Here is a 23,360-nt window from a genome sequence, read left to right as displayed (position 1 = left end):
ATATTGATACTCATTTTGGGTAACATGGGAAACTATTCTGCTCATTGGTTTTTTGTTTTTGTGGTACCAGCATTTGCATGAATGAATTTCACACAAATTTCCTAAGATGTGATGTTTCTTTATCTTAATCTTGACATTACTACAACTTGTCATTTAAAACAGCTTCGAAAAGTCCATAGTGTGAGTCGGGCACAGTGGCTCACGCCTGTAATCCCAGCACTTTGGGAGGCTGAGGCGGGTGGATCGTCTGAGGTCAGCAGTTCAAGACCAGCCTGGCCAACATAGTGAAACCCCGTCTCTACTAAATACAAAAAATTAGCTGGGTGTGGTGGCGGGCACCTGTAATTACAGCTACCAGGGAGGCTGAGGCAGGAGAATCATTTGAACCTGGGAGGTGGAGGTTGCAGTGAATTGAGAGCATGCCATTGCACTCCAACCTGGGCAAAAAGAGCAAAACTCCATCTAAAAAAGAAAAAGAAAAGTCCGTGGTATTGCCATAGTCAGTACCCTACCTCTGTGCTATGCTGCATCAATAGTGCATCAGTTATATGAGTGGCTTGAAACACTATTGATGTTTTCAAGCCACTCATATAAAAAAGAAGCTATAAGAGGAATTCAAAGATTTTATAGTTACAAGGTTTTTATATATTTTGTTTTGTTATTACAGGAGTTGTAGATCTTATGGCTCTGACAGTGAAAGTGACCGAAGTTACTCTCATCACCGGAGCCCCAGTGAGAGCAGCAGATATAGTTGAAAACGTCCGAATACAAATTATATCTTATTTGTAAATATCTGGCAACTTAAAAGCTTAAGAAACTTAATGACAGTCTGTTGTTCTATTTCAGTATCAGAGGTGAATTTCAAAAATAGACACTTCTTAATTGTTACTGGTTCATTTACATGTGGGGAGAAGAATTTAAAATACAGATATGTCTCCTAAAAATATTTTTATGCCACATTTTACAGTAGCCAACTATGGAAATGAACTTCATTTTCTTGAATCAAGAAATCGTGAAATTTATCTATGTATAATTTGCAATATTATTTTAAGTCTATTTCACTCTATCTCACGTATCCCTTAGAATACAGATTCTTTTTGCCTGTTTTTCCAGTTTTAGCATATATGCTGCCAAGCATAGAACTGTGAAGGAGAACTGTTAAAGGCGGCCAAATATTTATATACTGATTACATAGAGTCTTGTACATATGTGCTCTAAAAACAAACCACCCAGAATTGATACTGTTGGTAACCAGGAGTATAAGGCAGTGGCTCTGGGGGGTTCTTAATTCATTCCTAACTTCTTTGATACTTCACAGGATTAGGAAAGTAGTCATCATACATCCCATACAGTCTGTATTACTTCAGGCTTGTGGGCAAGGTTTAGGAAGAATCAATCAGCCTTAACTATAAATACCTGCACTGTCTCTGAGGACTTACTATTTTATGTTCTTTTTAATCAATACCGATCAGAAGTTTAGGTTATAAAAACAATTCTACTTCATGCTTTGGTGCTTGGTAATTTTTGGTGCATCTTTAAGCATTACTCTTATATATCATATATTAAAATACCATAAAAGAGAAAAATGAAATTCAAAAAAATCACTGGCACCAAAAATGGTTTATTCTGAGCTGTCTTCACTTTGACTATTTGGGGGGCTTCTCTCAAGTACAGATGTGGGTTGGGGTCCCCTGGAGCAGGCAGGATTGGCAGTAGGAGATACTGGCCACTCAAGTCTACTGCGTGTGTGTGCCTCTGGAAGAGTGAAGAATGGACTTCAAAAGTAACATCAAAAATCTAACTGCCACCATCCTGGAGACATTTTGCAGGGCTTTCCTTTCAAGTCTTTCAAGTACAGGATATTACCACAACAGCAGCTGAACTGTTGTAACCAGCATGTTTTTCCTGTTTCCACTGTGACCTGCAGCTGACTGAAAGCCTTGCATGACCTGACCCAGGTGCAAGAGACAGGGGAAGAGGGATAGAGGGTATAGCATAAATTATATATTTTCATGGCTTTGGGTGGTTCCTCCAAAAATAATTGGACCTGTAAAAACGTGTGTGTGTGTGTGTGTGTGGTTTTTTTTTTTTAATCTTTACTTTGAATTTGTTCCCCAAGTGTACTTAATCACCTTAGTGCCAGTTTAATCCAGTTATGCAGAAGAAATTCATATTGGTTGCCTGATGTAGAACTCAGCACCACCCTACCACAGGCCTTGTCTGGTGTATTTGGGAAGTGGAAAAGAGCCCTCAGTTGGAGGGAGCTGACAACCCTTGGTGGAGGGAGGGTGCCCTTGAATGTATTAAAACTATCACCCAAAGAAGGTATGAAAACAGGGTAAGGTGGTCAGTTGTTTGCCAGGTCGATAGACAGAAGTACATTAGAAAACAGGACTTAGGCCAAACAAACAATACTGGATACTGAATACAAAACAGTATGATTTATATTAAAGGTTTCCAAAGGTTGCCTGCAAAGGAGAATATTACTACTAGTCAGCAGGAAAAAAATGCATTCAGAACCCAAGCAGAAACTCCCAAATGTAATTAGGTTAAGAAAAGTTACCCTCGGGCAGTGTATTAGTTTTCTATTGCTGTGTGACAAATTACCCCAAATTTAGCAGTTTAAAAAACAACACCCACAGCAGTTCTGTAGCTCATGAGTCTGGCACAGTGTGGCTGGATTCTCTGCTCAGGGTCTTACAAGGCTGAAATAAGGGTTGGCAGGACAACATTCCTTCATGGAGGCTCTGAGGAAGAATCTGCTTCTAAGTTCATTCAGGTTGTTGGTGGAATTCAGTTCTTTGCTGGCTCTCAGCTGGGGGCCCCTCCGTCACCTCAAGGTTGCCTGCATTCCTTCTTATGTGGTCCCCTCCAGCTTCAAACCAGCCTTCCTGCTCTTTCTCATGCTTCAGATCTCTCTCCCGTCCTCTGTTTTAGGGGCATATGATTAGCTCAAGCCCACAGATATATTTTAAGGTTGATTGTGCTATAGAACATAATTGCAGGAGTACTATCTCATCTCATCATATTCACGGGTTCCGGAGATTAGCTCACTGAAAGGGGGAGGGGCATTTTCAAATTCTGCCTACCACAGGCAATAACTGCCCATCTCAGCTGTAGGTGGAACTTTATCCAGAAAAGATAGGCCCTAGAAGCCTCATTTCTTTTCTCCATGGAAAAGGATAGCCCTCTGCTGCAGCATTCAACTTGTGTGTTTACTGACTGAGTGAACTACAGAAATAGCTTTTCTTCCTAAAGGGGATTGTTCTACATTTTGAAGTTATTTTTTAATAAAATTGAATTATGTTGTGTATTGTGCTTAATAGGAAATTCATTATTGGACTGTTTTTGTAACATCCTGTTTATTGCAAATAGCTACTATCGTTCAAAAACTGTATTAAATACTTTTGTACATATTAGCAATGTCTAATTTGTATACACTTCAGTTAAATTTCCCTAAAACTTGAAAGGGGACCTTGTAGAAATTAAAATATATACTTAGTCTGAGTCTGTTCATGTTTCATCTTTCTGCTGACCCAGCCAGTGAAGACACCTCATCTCCTTTGGCAGCTCCTTTTCTTCTCCTAGCTGAGTGTTAGTGGTGGGTGTAGGAGGTGGAGCTAGAGAGAATGTCAGGCAGAGATTTTAACCTACACAGGTAAGCATTAATGATGTTTGGTTTTCCTCCCCTGGAAACTCCAGATTTCCTGTACACTTTGTTGTCATCCAGTTAAAGTGACCTGCATAAAGATGTCTTTGCTGAGGGAGGAATATGTCACATCCCATGTGTGAGTTTCTGCCTAGAGACAGTCCATTTACCTACAGCCTCTACATTTCCCTCCCTAACCGCAGCGCACCAGGCAGTGCAGCACATGTCACTCACTCCCAGAGAAAACATTGATGGTGATATTTTTAGCATACACATAAAAATTTGCAGGGGAAGTACAATTAACTTTTGTCTCCTCAGAACTGAAAGGAATGTCTATTTTCTTAGTGAATACAACATAACTTATTTTAGTTAACTTCTCACTGCAGATACTCAGTTTTTAAACTGAGTTAACAGTGGACTCCTTAGTTGGGCAACTCCTGAAATTTGTCAAATCTGGATGCATTCCTTTAAAATGTAAAGAAAATGCAGGATCAAGTTCTGATAGTGGTAAACTTGATAGTTGGGCAGTATTGGGGGTGAAAATGTGCCAAGGACTTTGGTCTTGACTCTTCTGAATTAGATGGGCATTAAATAGTTGGGAAGGTAATTCAAGGAAAATGCCCCTCTTGCAAGAGATTATGGACACTAACTGGGCATCACTGTTTAGAAGAGACAGGAGGTGGCCAGGCGTGATGGCTCACCCCTGTAATCCCAGTACTTTGGGAGGCCAAGGCGGGTGGATCACTTGAGGTCAGGAGTTTGAGACCAGCCTGGCCAACACAGTGAAATCCCATCTCTACTGAAAAAAAAAAAAAAGAGGCTCTACTCACTTTTTCAAGGCAAATGCTGAGCCTTGAAGGAGTGTTGCAAACTAATGTGGTCAGGTGAAAGGATGTGGAAGCCATGCCTCACAAGGTGAAAGGGACTGGGTTCAGATTTCCAGAGAACTCTGGTTTTTGGAACAGAGAATCAACTCTGCTGTTCCCCACAGTGAGGCAAGAGCCTGCAGGCCCATGAGGGCCTTGTGGTAGAATGAGCTGGGAAGACAGCAGGGAGAAGTTCTTTGATGCAGTAAAGTCCCCTCAGGAGTCCAGAGGTGTCAGGGGAGGACGCTGGGTACCCTGAAAGAACACCTGTTCATCTCAGGACAGACTGGGAAGCTTGTCAGGGCCCGATAAGTGCAAGGCAAGGAGAGCCTGCCCTGGCCACATACACACAGGGCTAGGAGGCTTTAGTGGTCTGTTTTCTTTCAAAGTTTCAGTACAAGGTAGAGGTAGTGCTCCCTTGCTGCTGCCTCCACTCCTCACTGAATCAGAAGGCCCCGGGGTGGGCCTGCTGCCTCTTGGAGACCCCAGACCCACCACTTACTATAGCCCATCAAACTCCAGCTCCCTAGACTAAGCTGAGCTTCACAGCCTGCAGAACCAGGCTAGCTTGGAGAGGGTTGCATCTCTTCAGCCCAGAGCCATGAGGACATCAGGGTAAAAGGAGGAGTGACCACCTGTATTTCTAGTGCTTTAGGAGGCCAAGGCAGGAGGATTGCTTGAGGCCAAGAATTCAAGACCAGTCTGGACAACATAGCAAGACTATTAAGACAAAAACAGAACAAAAAGCAGCTGGGCATGCTGATGCACACCTGTAGTCCCAGCTACTCAGAGGGCTGAGGTGGGAGGATCACTTGAGCCTAGGAGGTGGAGACTACAGTGAGCCATGATTGCATCTCTGCCCAGCTTGGGCAACAAAGCAAGACCCTGTCTGAGAAACAACAAATGGAGTGACCTGAGGTCTCAGGACAAACACCTGCATTCTGCATCTTGAGCCCTGATCCTGGGCCTCCTATGGCTCGTAAACCCTGAAAGAGGGTATATATGACTGGCACACTCAGACATGATAGACAACCAGGGGTGCTCATCCTTTCCCAGCCTGCAGACGAGTCTGCCTCCCAGTGGACCTGGCCCACAGGGGTTGGGTGTATAGGCTGGCACTTCACCAGCCTCTGGTCACCTAGGACCTCTAGCAACTAAAATCTCCCATCAGGCCAGGTTGCCAGAGAATGCCTGAAAAGAGTCCCCACTGACCTCAATGCCTCCAGCCTAATTTGATTTTATTTTGAAGAAGCAGGGGGACTTCTATGAGCAACTATTCTGTGGTACAATCGTTAAGGACTCTGGGCCAGAACCAGGCTGCCTGGGTTCAAGTTCTACTCTGCCACTTCCCAGTTGGGTAACTGGAAGGATGACAATTTGCTTGACCTCTATAATTCAGCTCATCTGAAAAATGGATGCTAGGGATTCCTCCTCCTAGAACTGTGGTGTATTAAATGTTTAGAAAACCAAGCATACATCAGTGGTTCAGAGGTGGTGGCCCCTGAGGTGGTGCCTCTAGGAGAAGTGAAGGAGTCCCAGAGGGTTCATGTGTGGAGCCAGGTTCAATCACTAGGGAGAGGCCCAAGGCCCTCAGAACCAACAGGGCAGGAGAGGATCCTAGAAGCTGCAAGAGAGACCTGAAATGCCAAAGCCATGATGTTTATGCTGTGAGGGAACCAGGCAACCTACCGGTTTGCATGAGGCCCCCAACCCAGGGCAGCTGTAGCTATTAGTGCTAGGTTCAGTGGAGGCAGAATTCAGGTGTAAACTCCACCCTTAACCCACCCCACACCCAGGGGATTCATGTTTTCCCGCCCTGCTAGAACTTTGGGCTTTGGGTCAGCGCCTAGTGGGTAGCTTTGAACTTCCCTGCCACCCCACTAGCCCCATGCTGTGCGAGTTGAGTTGCATTGCCTGTATTTTTCTGGCATTGCCCACTCTGCTCTCCCTCTTCCCCAGGCTCAGCTACACACAGCTCCATGCCCTCCGGGCCGACTCAGCCCTGCATTGTTCCCACACACACATGCATACCCACAACCTGGGCTGTTCTAACTTCAGTGGGGTTGAATCTGGTTTCCCCAACCAAGCCTGGGGACACTCCAGCACTGAGAGTAGATACTTAGGGAAATTGAGAGAAAACCCATGAGCTGTCTTCTAGAGGCAGGGGCATAGCTTTGCTGACCTTGCCAGGACCCAATCCCAAATATGTGAAGGATCACTAAGCTCTGCCCTTGCTAGGTGAGCGTCTCCAGACTCCTGACTCACCCCTGGGACATGCATTTCTGGCCCAGGAGTCAACTCCCCAATAACTCAGTCCCTCCCTCCAGAAAGCCTGCCTTGACCTTCCTGAAGTGAAGCTCCTACTGCATGCCCCTCGTCAGGACCAAGAAAGAAATTCTGCCTCTGCCTAGCTCCACCTGTTCACTCCCACTGACCAGACAACTGATAGACAGGAATCTTGACTCCACTACACCAAATCCCCTCTAGTTCCCTGCAGGTGCTAAATCGTCTCCACCTCCTGGCCTTTGCAGGCTTTCTGTCTGGAAAGCCCTTTCACTCCCTCATTGCTCTAGTTAATGTTCAAGTTCAAGCCTCAGCTCTGAGCAGCCCTGTGGGACCACCAGACAGCTCTTCAAACCACTCCTTCCTGCCAGGTCCAGTGTTGCCAGGTGCCCACAGCTGCTCACAGAGCTCAGGCTCTGCCCTGGGACTCCCCAGCTGATGAGCTGCAGGCCAGAGAAGCAAGAGGGGAATAGCTGAGGCCTTCAGGGAGACTGAGTGCCTCCCCACCACCCGTCCCCTCCCTTCTCACCCAACCTCCAGCCCTTCCTGCAGCTTGACTGCTGGAGCTAAGGCCCCATAGGGCCAGCATCACCACCTCAGTTACGCTGGCCACACCCTCTGTCAAGCTTTGGCTTGGCAGTGGGCCTAGCAATGTCCCATGCAGCTCTCTCTGCCAGGCTTCTTCCAGCCGGTGGAGGGGTCCCCTCTCCCCACCTCCCTTTCCCCTGGCTCCTGATGCTGATGCCTAAGTGATTTGTCCCGCTCTGAGCCTCAGAGTCCTTATCCAACCAATGGGCACACAGCCCCTCCCTTACTACCTCCTGGGCCAGTGCTAGGATCCACTGTGAGTCAGATGAGGAAGTGGGCTGGGAGCAAGAGGCAGAAGGCAGCCCTCAGGGGGCTAGCTGGTCAGAAGCATGTAAGCTGCTCTGGCCTGGCCTTAACCTGGGGCCTCTGGGAGCTGGGCCAGCTGTCTGTGCACCCATGCAGGTGCAGGATGTCTGCAGCAGCTGCCAGGGGCTTCCAGATGCCCCAGGTTTGGCCCCTGAGACATTTTCTCCCTAGCTCTGGGATAGCCTTATCCTGAGGCCCTCTGTATTCTGGCAGAGACTGGGGGTGGGGGAGGAGGCCCTTGCAATCTTATGGGACAGACCATCAGGCTGTTTCACGGCACCTGCCTAAGACCCTGGTCTCTCCTCCATTTCTCCTCTGGCACCTAGAACCAAGTCACCCTGAGCCAGCGCCAGAGTTCCTGCCCACTCATGAGTAGGGCAACATACCCAGGAGATACTGCTGCAGCTGGACATGGACTTGTATGTAAACACAAGCGCACATATGTGGGGAGGGGTGCGGAATATCAGGATGGGGGCAACATGAGAGTGACCCAGGACAGGCAGTAGTCAGCTTGGGGTAGGAGTAGGGGATGCCCACAGAGGCCTCTCCTCTACAATGGTGACCCAGTCACCATCCAGACCTTGCCAGGTCTAGTGCCCCGTGGTCCCCACCCTGCTGCCTGCTCAGCCTGGCGGCGTTCCTTTACAGCCTCCTGCCAACAGAGCCAGCCCCCTGCCCCCACGGGTGTCCATGCCAGAGCAGCATTCCGCAAGCCTGGCTGCATCTCCCCAGCAGAGGCTGAGCAGGGGGGCCACTCAGCAGTGGTCAGGTCACACGGCTACAGGGGCACAGTGGGGCCTGGGCCTCTGGTCCCTACTCCTCTGGTCCCTCTGTCTCCTTGTCCTGGGCCAGTCACCTTAGAGAATTTGATCGCTGCAGTCGTAGTCCTGGGATTTAAATTTCCTGCCCTGGGTGGCCCTATGCAGCATGAGGCCGCCAGGTAGGTATGGGTCCACTGGAGCCAAGTCCTGGAGGCACAGAGCAAAATGAGACCTGCGCCGCCCTGGGATAGGGATGAGGGACTGGACCAGTTGGGGACCCCAGACTCACCCCCAGGTCAGAGCAGCCCAGGCGAGAGCGTGGGGGTGGTGAGCGCGGCTGGGGTGCGGGGTTCAGTCCCTCAGCGTGGGATCGCTCAGGGGAGCAGGTGGAAGCCTTTTCTGATCGGATCCGGGGCCCGGCGCGCTCAGCTTCCTGATTTCATGGCAGCTTCCTATCCTGGCTCCCCCTCCGTGGCGCAACCGGAGGGCAGCGATGTTTGACTCCCGGACGAACTTCCCGGCAGAAAGGAGGCTCAGCACGGGAGGGTGGGGCCGGGGTCTACCTGCTCGGATATGAGCAGTGGGGACAGGCTGGGGGCTGGAGCTGGGGCTGGGGGTGGAGGGCAGCCTGCGGCAGGGCGGGCTGCACGGGGACCGCGCACACCACGCGTGTCCGCGCCCCCCGCCGGCACGCAGGCGGCCTGGCCCTTTAAGCGTCCAGACGGCGGCCCCAGCTGACGCGCGGGCTCCAATCGGCGCCCCGCGCCCCCCGCCCGCCGCGCCCGAGGCTCTGGGGCCGCAGCTGCTCGGCTCTGGACTCGCCGCGGCCCTGCGCCTCCGCCTGCCCGGCCGCGCCCCCGGGGGCCATGGTCGCGGGGCCCTGCGCGGGGGCGGCCCCCAGCGCGGCGCTTCATGGAGCGGCCCTGGCCTGGCCGCCGGGGGCAGCGCGATCCCGCGGGGCCCTGTGAGCCCCCAGCGCCACGGCACCATGGTACGCAGGGCCCTGCCTGTCCCCCCGCTTATCCGCCCACCTGCCAGCTCTGACCTCCCAGGCACACGGCCCGCGGGCTCGGGTGGAGGGGCTGGAGGGATCTTCCCCCCTCCCCCGGTCTCCCGGCTCCATCTGCTGGGTCCCGCGGGCCGGGAATGCGGCGCTGTGGCGCTGCTTTCGGTGGGGAGGGGGTTAAATTCCTGGGGTGGGGGCGCCGGCGCGCGAGGCTGAGGTCTTGCTAGGCACCGGCGAAGGGGGGCGCTCCCCTGCACCCGGACGGCGCCGCCCTCGGGCTGGGTAATGGGGGGAAGAGAGAGTCGGATTCCCGCCTGGGCCTTGGGCCACGTGGGCGCTGGAGCCGCCCTGCCTGGGGATTCGGGATGACCCGGGCCAAGGGGGTGTGGGAGGACACCCAGAGCTCCCTTACCAACTCCTGTGTGACCTTGGGCAGATCCCCCGCCCTCTCTGGGTCTATTTCCAAGGGAAGGAGGGTAGGTATGTGCACAGAGGAGGCTGGCATGGACGTTCCCTCACCCAAAGGAGGAGCCTAGAGGTCATGAGCCTGTGCCCCCTTGCTCAGTCTGGGCCCACCCACTGCTGCCCAGCATAGAAAGAATTGACATGGGGGGGGGGTACAGATGGACTCCCCAGGTTTCATCATGGGGCCTTCCAGGGAGGCTCTGAGGCAGGGTAGAGAGATGAGGCTTCTCATCAGTGAGGCAAGGTACCCCTCAGGTGTAGAAGGCTCTGACTTGGGTGAGCAGCCTGGAGAGATGTCTGGCACCTGGCCAATCCCCAGCCTGACTTGGGGCAAGGGTTTGAGGACATGAAACCCCTTGGCAACCAGAGTGCCTGACCACCTCCCTGGTCCTGCATCTTAGCTAGGCTGGAGTGACCTGGACTGCAGCTGGCACAGCCAGATGGGGAGGGGCACCCATTGCTTCCGGAAACCAGCACATCTGGCTGTGGAGGCCAGCACAGCTGGTGGGCATTGTGTGAAAGGGGCCAGACACGGGGGTGGCTGAACCCTGCTGAGGGGCTGCCAGTTGTGGACTCGGGCAGCATCTCTGTGCCCAGTCAAGACAGTCCAATCAGGTCGTGAGGTTTAGGGCCCCCCAAGAGCCAAGGATGGTGCTGCCTTGGCTAAGGGTATTACCTTAGCAATGGAGTATTTGAGAAAGCACTCCCCTCCTTTCTTGCTGAGAGGCCAGAGGGCCAAAGTCAGGCCTCATTTGGCCTAGAGGCCAAAGTGCACATGGGAATGTTGCCCTTTCCCTGTGGCAGGTGGGCACAGGTGGGCAGTAGAGGGCATTCCATTAAGGGAGAGCAGAGAGATCTGGGGCTCTGTTGCCTGGGGTGGACTTCCCCCAACAGGCCTGGCTTCGTTCGGCAAGTGCTTATCCAAGCCACTTCTCCTGCCACTCTTTGGCCCCTGGAGGCCCTAAGGAGCCCCTGTTGCAACCCAAGTTGTACCCTGATCCTTCGCTGACCTGCAGGTGCAGTGGCTCTAGGGAGGAGGGAGCAGGTAGAGGGGGTAGTGGTGGGTGTGGGGAAGCACGGCTGGTCTCCAGGTGGAGGGATGTTCTTGCTTTTTAAGTCATTAAAGGCTCAGAAATCCAGCCATGTGGGGTCTAGCAAGGAAGGGGTGGTCTTAGCAGAGCTGGGAGTCCAGGGGCTCTGGACTGTGGAACCCTCTCATTCTGAGCCTCGGTTTCTCCATCTGTGTAGTAGGGGTTGGCCCCAGAAGATGAATCAGAATGAGTCAGAGGAGGGAGATGGGAGGGGCTTGGTGCCACGTCCCAGTTAGATTGGCCAGGCCTGGACAGCCTGGGACAGAGGGGCAGATGGATGGCTTCTTGGCTGGAGTAAGGGGTGTAGTGGAGAACTCAAGGAAGATGGTAGCCTTGGCCAGGGGCCTGGCCAGACTGGGTTGTGAGGGAGCAAAGGATGGCTGCTGCCCTGGCCGCTGGGTGTAGGGGGCAGGGTCCGGGACAGGCCTGGAGATAGGTAGCCCCTGGTGGCTCAGGGAGGCTCCTCCTGAGGCCCACGGTAGGTTTCTCATTCAGGTGACCGAGAAGTGGAGCTCAACCACCATCACTCCTGCCCAGTCCCAGCCTACCCACTGCTGTCCTGGCGATGGAAGGCCTGGTATGGGGGGGGGGGGGGGCGGGTAGGCTGTGGATGGATGGGGCCAGGATTCATCCCAGGGTCCCCAGGGAGGCACTGACAGCTATGGAGCTGATGGTTTTGTGGCCATCAAAATATTGTGGCAAGATACCTCCCGAATGCAGGAGGCTCAGACCTGGTTGGGCTGGCCCTGAGGAGAGCCAGAACCTGGAACCAGTGGTGCTGGTCCAGCTGGGCTGGTGGTTGTTGGATATTAACTGAATATCTACACATCACTGTGCGATGGTCCTCGTGCAGGGACTGGGCAGGCTGCCTGTCTGTGCTGCCCACCTTTTGGGGAGGCTGCTGTGGTAGAGCCGGGGGTGACTGAGTTGGCCTCTATTCCAGGCAATTCACAGGTGCTGGATGTGGCCCACAGGACTGATAGTCTGACCCATCAGACATTGAGGGCCTCCCCTAGGGCTCTGGAAGCCCCAGATGGTGTGGCCTCTAAGGCAGGGCTTTCCCAGAGCCTGTGGACATGGACCGCACCTGACCTGGGGTCTGGGGGTCTACAGGGAAAAGGGTCTGGGGCAGGCCTTTGGGGCCTCCTGCCCGCAAGTATGGTAGGCAGGTTCCACCCCTGCAGAGCCCCTGAGTGAGAGAGAGCTGCTGGGGGCTAGGCCTGAGGCTGCAGGCAGGGGTTGGGGGCAGCCTGGCCCAAGCCCTGGCTGTGATGAGGGGACCTCACCAGGCAGTGCAGCAGGACCAGAGTGGGGAGATGGTATAGGCCCTGAGCCTGGATTTCTTCACAGGTTTCAACTTCTGCAGCAGCCGCACGGCTGTTGCAATGAGGGGTTCCCTCAGGTGCTACCCCTTGGATTCTGTAGCCAGAGGCCAGGCAGTGAGCAGTGAGCCCAGCTTCTGTTCTTGAGGTGTTTGGGGCTGGGCAAGCTTGCTTGTATTGGTATGTGTGAGTGAATATGTGGAGAGAATCCACGGGGCTGAGGAAATGCTGAAGGAATGCCTGTGGCCCTCCTGGGGTGACCACCTGGTCCCGGTGTGCCTGCGATGGTCCTGGTTCTAGCACTGAAAGCCCTGCACCCCAGAAAATGCCCAGGTCCCTGGCAAACCTGGATGGTTGGTCACTGTGGTCTCTCTTTCATCCCCTTTCCTTCCCTTTCCCTTCCTGGGATGACTTTTCCCATTTCCCAGGAGATGACCCAGAGGCCCAGAAAAGTGACAGGACCTGATCTTCAGCCTCAGAGGGTCACGAGTGGAGCCTGAGCTCTGAGGGCAGCTCACTCAGGCTTGAATCCCTTCCTTGCTAGAGTTTTGGCTCTGTTGCTGTAAAGTGGAGCCACGAGTGATGGGCTGCCTCCTGGATGGCTGGCAATGCTGGGAGTGGTGCTGGGGGAAGGGCGGGTAGGGGCCAACTGGCCTTGACCCAGTCCTGTGCCCTCTGTCCCCGCAGTTGCTGGTTGAGAAGACAACTGACTCCCCGGCGGCTGAGTTCTCGCTGGTGGAGGACGTGGCGCTACACTTTGCCTGCTTGATGGGCCGCCTGAACGAGCAGCGCCTCTTCCAGCCTGACCTCTGCGACGTGGACTTGGTGCTGGTGCCCCAGCGCAGCGTCTTTCCGGCACACAAGGGTGTGCTAGCCGCCTACAGCCAGTTCTTCCACTCACTCTTCACCCAGAACAAGCAGCTGCAGCGTGTGGAGCTGTCCCTGGAGGCGCTGGCACCTGGTGGCCTGCAGCAGATCCTCAACTTCATCTATACGTCCAAGCTGCTGGTCAACGCGGCCAACGTCCACGAGGTGCTCAGTGCCGCCTCGTTGCTGCAGATGGCTGACATCGCTGCATCCTGCCAAGAGCTGCTGGATGCCCGCTCTCTAGGCCCACCAGGTCCGGGCACTGTGGCCCTGGCCCAGCCGGCTGCCAGCTGCACTCCAGCTGCGCCGCCCTACTACTGTGACATCAAGCAGGAGGCTGACACCCCAGGCCTGCCCAAGATCTACGCCCGCGAGGGCCCTGACCCTTACTCGGTGCGTGTTGAGGACGGGGCAGGGACTGCTGGTGGCACAGTGCCTGCCACCATTGGGCCAGCCCAGCCCTTCTTTAAGGAGGAGAAGGAGGGTGGTGTCGAGGAGGCCGGTGGGCCCCCGGCCAGCTTGTGCAAGCTGGAGGGTGGAGAAGAGTTGGAGGAAGAGCTTGGGGGTTCTGGCACCTACAGCCGCAGGGAGCAGTCCCAGATCATTGTGGAGGTGAACCTCAACAACCAGACACTGCACGTGTCCACGGGGCCAGAGGGGAAGCCAGGTGCCGGGCCAAGCCCGGCCACCATGGTTCTGGGCCGGGAGGACGGGCTGCAGAGACACTCGGACGAGGAGGAGGAGGACGAGGAGGAGGAGGAGGAGGAAGAGGAGGAAGAGGAAGGTGGTGGCAGTGGACAGGAGGAGGAGGAGGAGGAGGAGGAAGAGGGTGGCAGTCAGGGAGAAGAGGAAGAGGAGGAGGAGGACGGGCACAGTGAGCAGGAAGAGGAAGAGGAGGAGGAAGAGGAGGAAGGGCCTAGTGAGCAGGATCAAGAGAGCTCTGAGGAGGAGGAGGGGGAGGAAGGGGAGGCTGGGGGCAAGCAGGGGCCACGGGGAAGCCGAGGCAGCCGGGCAGACCCCCCTCCCCACAGTCACATGGCCACACGGTCCCGGGAGAATGCCCGGCGCCGGGGTACCCCTGAACCTGAAGAAGCTGGGCAGCGGGGTGGGAAGAGGCCAAAGCCACCCCCTGGAGTGGCCTCTGCATCAGCCCGAGGGCCGCCAGCCACTGATGGGCTGGGGGCCAAGGTGAAGCTGGAGGAGAAGCAGCACCATCCATGCCAGAAGTGCCCACGAGTTTTCAACAATCGCTGGTACCTGGAGAAACACATGAATGTGACCCACAGCCGCATGCAGATCTGCGACCAGTGCGGCAAGCGCTTCCTGCTGGAGAGCGAGCTGCTGCTGCACAGGCAGACAGACTGCGAGCGCAACATCCAGGTGGGCCTCACGTGGCTGGGGGCAGGGCAGAGGTTGTCCAAGTGGGGCTAGGCCAGAACTGGGCTCTGGGCACCCAGTGTCTTGCTGACTGCATTACCTAGGTGGTCTGCGGAGACCAGACTTAGCCCCCAGACAGGCTGGCCCAGGCCCAGTTCTCAGGGTGGTTAGAGCTCAGGGGTAACATCAAGCTGAGCTTCCTGGGAGAGGTGGATAGAGTTGGGCGCATGAAGAGATGTACAGAGGATTGGAACAAACAGTACCCTTGGCCAGAGGAACAAAGGGGGCACATGGACTTGGGAGGATGAGAGTGGAGAGTTGTCTGAGCAGACAAAGCCAGAAGACAGCCCACTCTGGGTGGGATGAGTCAGATGGGGTTTTAACAAACACTGGGGCTATAGGAAGGCCAGCAGGGCCACTGTGTATAGTTTCACAGGTTGTGCACTGCAGCAAATGAGCACACGATGGGAGGAGGGGTTTGCCCAGAGGGATGCCATCCTCCACTTCCCACAAAAGTGCTGTATAGAGGAGGGGGCAGCCCAGCAGGAGGCAGCCCCCACTTTCAGCTCTTTGGGGATGCCAGCTCTCATGGGCCTGGGAAAAAGGGATTGGGTGAGAAATTTGGGAAGAGCAGAGGCTGCTGGGGTAAGCAGGGGAGCTGAGCTGGCTGCTGGGCCTTGAGCCAGCCTGAGTCTGTTTGTGCCAGCCTCGCTTCTCAGGGTGGGGTGGCACAGGGCCAGCCAGGCTCCCACAGGTGGTTTTCACCTCTTCTGGCCCAGGAGAAGGGGGAAAGGTAGCAGGTACGTGGGTGCTAATTGCCTGCACTAATTGCTAATTGCAGTGCCCTGTGGAGAAAGTGTTACCCGGGGGTCACCTGGTATCCTGCCCCACCCTTGTGTACCTGTGCCCACTTGCCCGCCTGCTGGGCTGCCCTTTGATGCTCTAACTGCTGCACACCTGAGTCTCCCTCCTGAAGGAGAAAGAAGCTTCTGCCCCATCCAACCTGAGTACCCTGACCAATTTCTGCCCAAGCCTTGGCCTAGCCTCCATCCCTGTGGGGTGTCCTGCATAGATGGGCAGGACAAGGGCCCAGGAGAACAAGTGGGGGGATATGGTCCCCAAGATCTCCTACCACTCTCTGTGCCTGATGGGACATTGAGCCTCCTGCTGTCCTCCTCAGCCAATGCCTCTGGGACTCATCCTCTTGGGGATATCCATGGTGTCATGGCACAGGTCCCAGCAGGAGGAGGCAGCAGTGATAATGGCTCACTCTGTGGGACCTGTTATCTCTGTGTGTAGCCTCCATACCAGAGGGCGCCCTTCAGCTAGTTGTCTGCCTTACCTCTATAGACAGACAAAGGGTGACGCCTTTGGAAGCCCTTGTTGAAATGAGCCCAGAGGGGGGAATTTCCTGGAAGAGGTGACCCGTGACCCTAGTTAACTCAAGGATGAAGGAGGACCCCAGGCTGTGTGTTTGGGGGTGCTTAAGGAGTTTTCATCCCCAACCTTAGAAACATCAGAGTTGGCTGGCTGTTGGCATCAAGGGCCCTCCAGCATATTTCAAGTGGGAAAACTGAGGCCAGATGGGGGCAGTAGCTTGCCCAAGTCCAAGGCCCTGGGGACTCAGGACCCAGGGCCTCAAGCCCTCTTATTCTGCAGTGTGTGACATGCGGCAAAGCTTTCAAGAAGCTTTGGTCCCTCCATGAGCATAACAAGATTGTGCACGGCTACGCAGAGAAGAAGTTCTCATGCGAGATCTGTGAGAAGAAGTTCTACACCATGGCCCATGTGCGTAAGCACATGGTTGGTAAGTCTGGGCCACTGGGGGATAGAGCCGGAGGATAGAGATGGACCAGCTTCTGGCTGGTGGATGGGAAAGACTTCACATCCAAGGGCAATGTGAAGGGGTGAGGAGGCCCCTCTCAGCTGGGAGGCCTGGGAAGGTTGGTTCCAGTGGCAGGTGTAGCCTGGACAAGCTCTGGGGCCAGGGCTGGCATGTACAGTTGGGCAGACTGCACATTGCACAAGGGTGCCTGGACAAGATGGAAGGTGGGAACCGGAATCAAGCTGGCACACTGCTAACCAGGCTGTGCATCCTGGCATGGGCTCATGTCCACCCAGGGAAAGGAATACCTTTTCCTAATTATACAAAGTGCTGTATGGGCTGGTACAGGCCCTGTGTCAGTTTGATGACAGCTGTGCCTCTGATTCTTTCTTACCTTCTGGTCCTCATAGGGCTTCAGGCCTCTCTGAATGCAGCCTCCCCTCAGGGTTCATGCCTGGACACAGTAAGGAGGTCCCCCAAGTGTGTGTTTTGGCCACTCCACTGCCCCAGGCAAGGCTGCCCAGCCACTGTATGTGGGCCTGGCAGAGTCTTATGTCCCTACAGCCCTGCCCTCCTTGCCAGCTCCAAGTCTGGGCCTTGAGGGGGAGGGGTAGCCAAGGCGGACAGTGAGCCCCTGGCCAGGTCCTAATCTCTTTCTCCATGGGACAGTGCTGGGGGCCCTCCAGTGTGAACTGACTGGAAGCTCACCCTGCAGCCTAGGTCTCAGCCAGGAGCATGCTGGGTAAACCAGGACTGGTGTCTGTGAGCTTGGAGGGGAGCCTTCTGTCTCCAGTGGCCACCTACCAGATCCTTGAAGAGTTTGTTAGTCCTCACCTATCCGTGGGTGCTGGGAGGAGTGCAGCTAACTTCCTCCAGACTGCTGGCTAGGGCCTGAGGCCAGGGCCTTTCTGCATATGTCCCCTATAAAGCCCACCACCCCTGAAGCTCAGGACCACTATGAGTCCCTTTTTATAGGAGAGGAAGCGGAGGCCCAGAGAGACTGAGTGGGAAGCCAGTGGTCAGGCCAGGATTTGAGCTGAAGCCAGGTCCACCCAGGGTCCTTCCATCCTTCCCTAAAGCTTTGGGGGCAAGGCAGCCTTGGCCACTTCCCTTGACCACAGGCTAAAGAACCACAGAGCCCCGGCATGTCTGAGGCAGACCTTCAGAGCAGATAGAAGACCCAGCCATGGAGGCAGGGGGCCTCTCCTGGGAATCAGCACAGGTCCTGGGACAGGGTATAAGGCCAGCCCCAGGGAAGGGTGGTGGCACAGGGCTGCCCCAGGAGGCAGGGTCTGGGCCCAACGTCGGGGTGCTTGGGCAGGCCCGTAAGACATGATGGCCCTGGTGCCCACCTCGTAGCCCACACCAAGGACATGCCCTTCACCTGCGAGACCTGCGGAAAGTCCTTCAAGCGCAGCATGTCCCTCAAGGTGCACTCACTGCAGCACTCAGGGGAGAAGCCGTTCAGATGTGAGGTGAGCTTGCATCTCCTGCCTGGCCTGCCCGAGGGGCCACCTGGGAGGGGCAGGAATTAGGCAGAACAGCTGCTGAAAAACAAAGGGCTAGGGGGCGGGATGTAGGGTCCAGAAAGAGAGAGGCCCACCCTCTAAGGTCTGCGGCCCCTGCCTCCCACTCCCACCCAGCCCTTACTCTTCTCTGGCCCACTCCCATCCTGCCCTTCCTTCCCCAACCCAGCCCCACACACTCAGGGTGGGAAGTGTGTGTGGGCTGCAGCCCCAGGAGCAGGCTTTCTGGGGAGGCGGATTCAGGAGCATCCCAGGCCTGGAGCTCAGATGAGACAACAGAGCTGCAGGTGGGGAGGTAGGGGCAGGGGCTGGACGTCTGATCAGGAGGAAGGATGAGAGACCTCGTGCCTTAAGCATGGGGTTCCCTCTACTCTCTGGCTTTTTCCCACTTCCGACCCCCATTCCCCACCTAAGCCTTGGGTGCTTGTGGCCTCTCCTCTTGTGCCCATGTACTGCCCACCCAGATGCACCTCGGCTTGCCCTCACGTCCCCATCTCCTTGCCCAGGAGCCCCTGAGTGTGTCCCTTCTTGGCCCTGTGGCCACAGGGGAGCTGTTCCCTCCACAAAGGCTGCTCTTCTGCTCTGTGTCTGGGCCTCACCCCCAAACCCCACCCCCAGAACTGCAATGAGCGCTTCCAGTACAAGTACCAGCTGCGGTCACACATGAGCATCCACATTGGCCACAAGCAGTTCATGTGCCAATGGTGCGGCAAGGACTTCAACATGAAGCAGTACTTCGATGAGCACATGAAGACCCACACAGGTGCGGCTGCCCCAGGGGACGGAGCTCCATGCCGGGCCTGGGACCCCTTCTCAGCCCCGCTCAGGACACCTGGAATAATCTTGGCCACACCCCTTCTCAAGTCTGGGCCTCCGTTTACCCATCCTTCCTGCCTCCCAGGGTTGGGTGAGGCTGGCACAAAATGCCCCAGGGTCGGGGAGGATCTGAGAGCGCCAGGGTTGGGCCCCACTGTGGCTCCATGGGAGACGGAGACTGGCCCCAGACTGGGGTGTGGCGACCCCTCACTGACGCCCTGCTGCCCACCCCCAACCCCTAGGAGAGAAGCCGTACATCTGCGAGATCTGTGGCAAGAGCTTCACCAGCCGACCTAACATGAAGCGGCACCGGCGCACGCACACGGGCGAGAAGCCCTACCCATGCGACGTGTGTGGCCAGCGCTTCCGCTTCTCCAACATGCTCAAGGCCCACAAGGAGAAGTGCTTCCGCGTCAGCCACCCCCTGGCCGGCGACGGCGCCCCCGCTGCCCCAGGCCTGCCACCAACCCAGCCCCAGGCGCACGCACTGCCCCTGCTCCCGGGGCTGCCCCAGACCCTGCCGCCCCCGCCCCACCTGCCGCCCCCGCCTCCGCTCTTCCCCACCACTGCCAGCCCCGGCGGGAGGATGAACGCCAACAACTAGCTGCCGAGTTGCACCCGTGCACCCGCTGGGGCCTGGAGTCAGGGCCCACTCCAGGAGGGACCCACTGCCTTCCCGGGGAGCACAGCAGTGCGGGCCTGGGCCCTGCTCCACCTCCAGAAGTGGCTGGATGTACCCTGCCTGAGGCCCCGACGATGAGGGGTATGCAGGCTGGCAGCCCCCAGAGCTGGTGGAGGGCACCTGACTCCCAAGTGCCCCCCCTTTCTGTGACTCCTTGAAACCTTTACTTTTTTTTTGGGAAGTGAAGGAAAAAGAAACTATTTGTAGCACCCCCCTCCAGGTGAGGGGGGTGCTGGGGGTCTGCAGCAGAAAGAAAGGGGCCTGGGCAGCAGGTGTGGCCAGTCCCTCTGCCAAGGCCTGTGCCAGAGGTGTTGGCCAGGTGGAGCCTGGGTCAGCCTCAGCAGCCTATCCCCATGTCCTCTATGCCCCTAATTTGCTTCCTCATCTTGGAGGGTTTGGGGAGAAGTTGGCTTGCCACCCCCACAACCCTTGAGGAGTTGTAAACCCAGTCTGAGAGCCGCAAGCACTGAGGCAGGGCCTGAGACTGGACCTGGGTGAGCGTGGGGGGTGGAGGGTGGCGAGGTGCGGAGACTGCAGACCAGTGCTGCACTGTGTGGAGCAGGGCAGGCAGGGGCTGGACCCCAGGGACTTGCCTTCCCCACCCACTCCGCTGCCAGCAGGCCCAGGGATCCCTGACCTGCACCAGGTGGCACCAAGTGTCCTGAGTCCCAGAGATGTCCCCAGAAGCTGCTGTGCCTCACAGCGCTGTCAGCCAGACCCTCGGTGGGCAGACAGGCTGACTGGCAGCACCAGCTTTGGGAGCAGAGTCCTAGGATGAGGCTTGGACAGTGCTGGTAGGGTTTCAAGGTGCTATTAGTGGGGCAGGGGCAGGGCGGCTGCTCACAGAGCACCCTAGTTCCTCACCAGCTACTCTGGCCATGTATCCCACACCAGAAGGAACAAGTGTGGCTGTGTCCATCTCTGCTCCCCCAAAGGCCCGCTCTAGGCCTTATCCTCCCTCTAGGCCCTGCCACAACCTGTCCCTGGCTGGCTCCAGCATCCTCGTCCCTCCTGGGCCTCTGCACCGGTGGGTGGGGCGCCCATAGCACTGCCGGTAAAGGAACCTGCATGTTCAGGCCCCTCGGGGGATTAGGGGGACTGGGGAGGCGCAGCCTAGACCCAATTGCTTGCCCCCATGAGGCTAGCACTAATAGGAAACCCTTTTTTGTTGTCATTTAATGTTTTTATTCCTGCCTTTAATATGGGGAGGAAGGTTCCATAAGCTACATGTTTCCTAGTTAAGCTCTTTCCTATTGTGTTTATACAATTTTGTTTGTTATACTCTTTGCACCTTAAACCCCCACCACTCCCCGACACTATTGCCTTCCCAGCATGGCTGGAGTGGGAAGAGGCTTGGGCCCCGGGGGAATGGTTAGGGGGACTGAACCCCTCTGACCTTATGAGGCCCATGGCACTGGGGCAGGGAGCTGGGGACATTTTAATCATCAATAAACGAAGCACTTTATTCTGTACAGATTTGGGCAGGCCCAAGGTGCCCGAGTGATCTGAGGATTTATAATCCAAGCCTGGTTGTTCTCTGGGCTTGGAGGGGACAGTGCCAGCAGCTTCCTTGCTCAATTGATGTTGGAGCTGTAGACATATGCTCAGGCGCCCCTGCTGTCCTGGGGGAGAGAAGGTTCGCCCCTCCTCGAGGAGGAAGGCTTCTGGTCAGGACCCCCACCCCAAGGCTGGGGACTCCAGGCTCCTGCTTTACTGTAGCTCTTTTTCTTCCTTGCACTCCTTGATCTTTGGGCTTCCGTGATGTCCTCAGGGTCCCCCCCTCCCTGTTGCTATTTCTAATCTCTGGTCCCAGTGCCTGGCAGCTCTTTGGAGCTGGCTCACATTTTCCCAAAAAAAGTTATCTCTCCCAGTGGGCTGTAGGCAGGGACCTCCATGGGTTTCCAGCCCCCATCACTGGCACCAGGGTCTCCCACAGGGACTGGTGGTGTCATCACCTGCTGGCCCCACTACAGCCTGAGTGGGCCTGAGTGGTCCTGGCCAGGCTGAGACCTGTCAGGCCATACTGACAAGCAGAGGTCAGAGACAGTGGTGGGGAGCTGGCGATGAAACCCTGTCCTGGGACATGGGTTTCCTGTTCTTGTACACTTCCCCTCTGGGATCAGGTGAGGGGTCCAGACAGCTGGCCAGACAGCTTGACAGCTGGTCAAGATGGTCACGGGAGCTCTAGGTGGGCACAACCAACCCCTCTCCTGGGAGGCCCCTGCCCCACTGGGGATAGGAGCCTGTGTCCCTGGTGCTAAGCACTCTCTTCACTTGGGCCATTGTTGGTGGGGGCTCCTTTCCGGCCAGACCACAAGGCCAGAAGCAATAATGGCACCTCAGCAGTTCCGGTATGGATAGGGGTTCCTGTTTTACTAGCTTTTACATCTCCTTTTTATTTAAAAAAACAAAAAACAAACAAACAAAAAAAAGCAATCTGCCCCCAGATGTCAGAATGAGGAGACTGGGACACCATACTCACTTCCCAGGGCTGGGGGAAGGGGGACGCAGGATCATCCCCTCCCAAGGAGATCTGTGGGGGTCCTACCGTCCATCTGGACTTCTCAGCCTGTTTGGCTAGAACTCAGGCCTGGAGTCTGGGTCCGCCCCCTCCCCAGCTCCTTGGGGCTTTCTGGTCTCAGGCCAGCTGGCGAGGGGTGGCTATAGTGATGAACTCAAGCCCCGTGGCCACAGTTCTGGGAGCCTTCAACCCCGGCTCATGCTGCCATAGACTCCACGGTGCCCTTCACAGAGGGCTTCGTCGTGGCAGAATGGCCATGCCCAGGTGTGTGCTGAGACCATTGACAACTGCTTGTGTACAGGCACCCCATAGCCCCAGAGCATGGGGCACAGCAGGCATGCGAGTGAGAAGATGAAGGGGAATAAAGTCAGTAAAACTCGTGTCCCTTGGCCCAGCCTCTTCTTTGCACTTGGCCTGCCTTGACTCCTGGACCAGAGCAAGGGGCTGGGCTTTGGGGACCACCCAGAGTCAGGAGATGAGGCAAGGGCAGCGGTGGGGGATGGGGGATGGGCAAATAGGTGGGTCTTGGGTCAGATGCAGAGGGGCATGAAAGAGGAGAGGTCCTGAAGGCAATGGCCACAGGAGGCCAGGGCCTGTGCAGGTGTGGTTTCCCATGAGCACCAGGCATGGAGCCACAGGAGCTCCGGGACAGCAGGGACTGGTGCTCCCACTTATGTGCTGAGTCCTGGGGATGCTGTGATGAGCAGTATGGACTCATCCCTCCCTCGGCAGGCAGGGGAGGTCAGAAGGGGCCAGATAACAGAGATGCTGACTCAGGCACCCGGAAAGACAAAAGCTCAGATGGAAGACAGGTGGTAGCCTCCAGAGGAGCAGATGGCTCTCCCTGGGGAACTCAGAATTGTTTCATGGCACAAGTAGTATATACAGAGAGCACTCATTCCATGCCAAATGGAATTCTAGGCCCCGGGGACACATGCAGAATGAGGCTCCTTGTGGCACTTAACTCTGTATATGTAGAAAAGGGTCAGACAGGACCTCCCAGGACTGGGAGGGACTGGGAGAGAAGTCTCATGGGTGGATTTGTTGACTGGCCAGAAAGGAGGTGCAGGTTCCTAGGATGTTGGCACTGCCTTTCTGCACAGTCCTGCTATGAATGGAAGAAACACAGGCTTGTTCAAGAGATCCTGAAACAAGGCTGGCTGACAGGCCTGGGGACCTGGCTGCTCCCCCAACTCTTGTGCAGATTCCACTTATCTCTGTGTTTCCACTCTGTTGACCTCCTCCTATATCAGGTTGCATGACACCTCTTTTTCCTCCAGCCCTACCCCCACCTCCCTCTTTCTCACAGCATTTCCACCTTCACACTCCAGTCTTGGACACTGTCATCCTAGGCTCTGGGGCAGAGGCCTCCGGGTGGCTGGTGGCTGTGGGACGGTGGGCACCATGAT

At 55.8% G+C, this 23,360-nt stretch overlaps 2 protein-coding genes across 10 annotated transcripts in view; both read left to right on the top strand.

The window, feature by feature from the left end:
* Positions 1-3,507, top strand: part of NKTR (natural killer cell triggering receptor) — a 48,350-nt gene extending 44,843 nt beyond the window's left edge. For all 9 annotated transcript variants that reach the window (XM_063661250.1, XM_063661248.1, XM_054483354.2 and 6 more), the window contains one exon: positions 668-3,507. In XM_063661250.1, coding sequence (XP_063517320.1) covers positions 668-755 — 88 coding nt within the window. In that variant the 3' untranslated portion in view covers positions 756-3,507. The remainder of the gene's footprint in view (positions 1-667) is intronic.
* Positions 3,508-9,191: 5,684 nt separating this feature from the next.
* On the top strand, positions 9,192-20,902 carry ZBTB47 (zinc finger and BTB domain containing 47). Its single transcript, XM_054483359.2, has 6 exons — positions 9,192-9,444; positions 13,025-14,584; positions 16,241-16,388; positions 17,766-17,881; positions 18,551-18,695; positions 18,991-20,902. The coding sequence occupies exons 1-6, from the start codon at positions 9,442-9,444 to the stop codon at positions 19,350-19,352; spliced, it is 2,334 nt and encodes a 777-aa protein (XP_054339334.1). The 5' UTR covers positions 9,192-9,441; the 3' UTR covers positions 19,353-20,902.
* The last annotated feature ends 2,458 nt before the right edge of the window (positions 20,903-23,360 follow it).

The sequence above is a fragment of the Pongo pygmaeus genome, chromosome 2 (assembly GCF_028885625.2).
Source record: "Pongo pygmaeus isolate AG05252 chromosome 2, NHGRI_mPonPyg2-v2.0_pri, whole genome shotgun sequence".
NCBI classification, from domain to species: domain Eukaryota; kingdom Metazoa; phylum Chordata; class Mammalia; order Primates; family Hominidae; genus Pongo; species Pongo pygmaeus.
Note: the sequence above shows the minus strand (reverse complement) of the source record. Positions and strands in the feature narration are given on the sequence as shown.

Excerpts from the sequence above, each read along its gene's own strand:
- ZBTB47 (XM_054483359.2), top strand. Across the intron at positions 17,882-18,550 it reads AGAAGCCGTTCAGATGTGAG|AACTGCAATGAGCGCTTCCA; the intron begins GTGAGCTTGCAT and ends CCCCACCCCCAG. Across the intron at positions 18,696-18,990 it reads GCACATGAAGACCCACACAG|GAGAGAAGCCGTACATCTGC; the intron begins GTGCGGCTGCCC and ends CCCAACCCCTAG.